Genomic DNA, 2,328 nt, shown 5'->3' on the forward strand with positions numbered 1-2,328 from the left:
CCCAGCTCATTGTTAAATCGGCTCCCACGTTTTGCAGGCTGCAGAAGCTCTGGAAAGAAGCTCTGGAAAGGGAAAGGGCAAGGGCAAGGGCAGAGAAGGCTCCGGCGGAGAGGAAATGGCGAAGCCATTTAGGAACCTCAACAGAGCAAAGCCTCAAAGTTATGGCGTAGGATTGCTTGTAGTTTTGATTCTTGTCTCACTTACCTATGTTACCATGTCCGGGACTAACAAGATGCGCATCTCCATGGGTAAGACTCGTCTTCTTCTCACTCTATTGCAACAATTAATTAACTCCTCCTTCTAGTTCTCATGGATAGATCGTTTGCTTGCTTAATTTGCAGCAAATTCACAGCTTGTGCAAGTGGTAGATGTCAACTACACCTCCATTAAATCCTATCCCTCGACTGGAAAAGAAGCAGCAGGTAACCCCAAAGTTGTTAGATAGATCTTAATTGGTAAAGAAAGACTAAGTTTATTTAGTCGATGAGTATTCTTGATACAGAGAAGGAGAAGGTAGTGGTGCTTGAGAAGAATTCGTCTGCTGTTCCTGAAGAGGTGTTCTTGCCCACTGGAAGAACAGGGGATCGAGGTACGTGTATGCTGTCGTCACAGCCATCCAAATTTGACCGAACGTTGGTAATTCACAGCCAAGGAATTCATAAACTAACAATTATTTGTTGGTCAAATCGTGAAGGCGTGCCGGCGGTGGAGAAGAAGCCGATATGCGATCTGTCGAACAGGAAATCCGACGTCTGCGAGGCAGCCGGCGACGTCAGAATCGTGGGCAAGAACACCCGCATGGTCTACGTGGCCCCACCTCCCGACGGTAACAGAGAGGGTGAGTCGTGGACGATCAAGCCGTACGCCCGGAAGTGGGACGTGGGTTCCGGCGGCAGTGTTCGCGAGGTGACTCTGAGGCTGGTCAACGACTACGGCGATGAGGCCCGTTGCGCGGTCAACTATTCGATCCCCGCTCTGGTGTTCGCGATCGGCGGTTGGTCCGGTATCAACTTCTTTCACGACTTTGGCGACGTCCTGGTGCCCCTTTTCCAGTCGGCCGCCCCATTTTCCGGCGAGGTCCAGCTGCTGGTGGCCAACAACAAGCCTGGATGGGTCCAAAAGTTCCGGCCGTACTTCGACAAGCTTTCCCGCTATCCCGTGATAGAGTTCGACGAGGACGACGCAGTTCGCTGCTTCCCCCGCGTCACGCTCGGACTCCGGTGCAGCAGCATCGAGGACTTTCAGATGGAGCCAGCCAAGTCGCCGCAGGGCTACTCCATGGTCGACTTCGCCGAGTTCACGAGGAGCGCCTTCGGTCTCCCCAGAGAGCGCCCTACCCTGCTGCCGGAGCCACTGGTCGGCGGGGAACAGAGCACGGCGAAGGCGAAGGCGAGGCTGATGTTGATAGCGCGGGCAAAGACGCGGCGGTTCACGAACGTGGAGGAGATCGTGAGGATGGCGGAGGGGGCAGGATTCGAGGTGGTGGTGACGGAGGCGAGCGACGACATCGCCAAATTCTCGCGCGTGGTGAACTCGTGCGACGTGCTGATGGGCGTGCACGGGTCGGCGCTGACGAACATGGTGTTCCTGCCGAGGGGCGGCGTGGTGATCCAGGTGGTGCCGTGGGGGAAACTGGACTGGATCGCCGGCCACTACTTCCGGGACCCGGCGAAGCAGATGGAGGTGAAGTACCTGGAGTACAGCATCAACGAGGAGGAGACGACGCTGTCAGAGCAGTACCCGAGAGAGCACGCGGTGTTCAAGGATCCCATGTCGGTGCACCACCAAGGGTGGGATACCTTTTCCAGGATATTCTTGAAGGAGCAGAACGTGAGGCTCAACGTCACGAGGTTCCGGCCATTCCTGGACCGCGCGCGCCTCTTCATCAGCCAGCAACACACACAGGCTCAGGATCTGGATCTGGATCAAAGGGGCGGTGGCTAAGGTCAACTACACACCTCCCTCATTCATTTCTTCTTCTTCGTCGTCTTCTTCTTTATTGCATTTAGTATTCCGCCGCTCAGGAAACACCAGAAATAGGGAAATGATGAATGAGTTCAACAAGAATATAATTGTTTCTTTATTGCATTGCTAATCATGTGCGCTTGCTATCGATTTCCATGTCCCAATGAGCATTGGCGAGATCCTCTTGTCCAAAATGTTTCGGCCTAGGAGGCCATTAAGTTTGTTGGTGAGTGAGCTAAATTCCATCCGTTTAATAAGTAGGGTCTAATTCATTCCACTAATAAATGGATAGGAGTTCAGAACTGATCCAGAGATTTAGGACCAGACGATCCTTACAATGAAGGTCAAATTCTCTGATCTATG

General features: G+C 53.2%; 1 protein-coding gene across 2 annotated transcripts; it reads left to right on the forward strand.

Annotated features, from left to right (window-relative positions):
- On the forward strand, positions 1-2,095 carry LOC121986054 (alpha-1,3-arabinosyltransferase XAT2-like). Of its 2 annotated transcripts, none has more exons than XM_042539831.1 (4): positions 1-248; positions 342-422; positions 503-589; positions 695-2,095. In XM_042539831.1, exons 1-4 carry the CDS (start codon positions 116-118, stop codon positions 1,942-1,944), a joined length of 1,551 nt encoding a protein of 516 aa, XP_042395765.1. In that variant the 5' UTR covers positions 1-115; the 3' UTR covers positions 1,945-2,095. The 2 variants fall into 2 exon arrangements, with proteins under 2 accessions (XP_042395765.1, XP_042395766.1); XM_042539832.1 differs by having other exon boundaries at positions 106-248; positions 481-589.
- Positions 2,096-2,328: the final 233 nt, after the last annotated feature.

Source organism: Zingiber officinale, chromosome 5B (genome assembly GCF_018446385.1).
Source record: "Zingiber officinale cultivar Zhangliang chromosome 5B, Zo_v1.1, whole genome shotgun sequence".
In the NCBI taxonomy this organism is placed as follows: domain Eukaryota; kingdom Viridiplantae; phylum Streptophyta; class Magnoliopsida; order Zingiberales; family Zingiberaceae; genus Zingiber; species Zingiber officinale.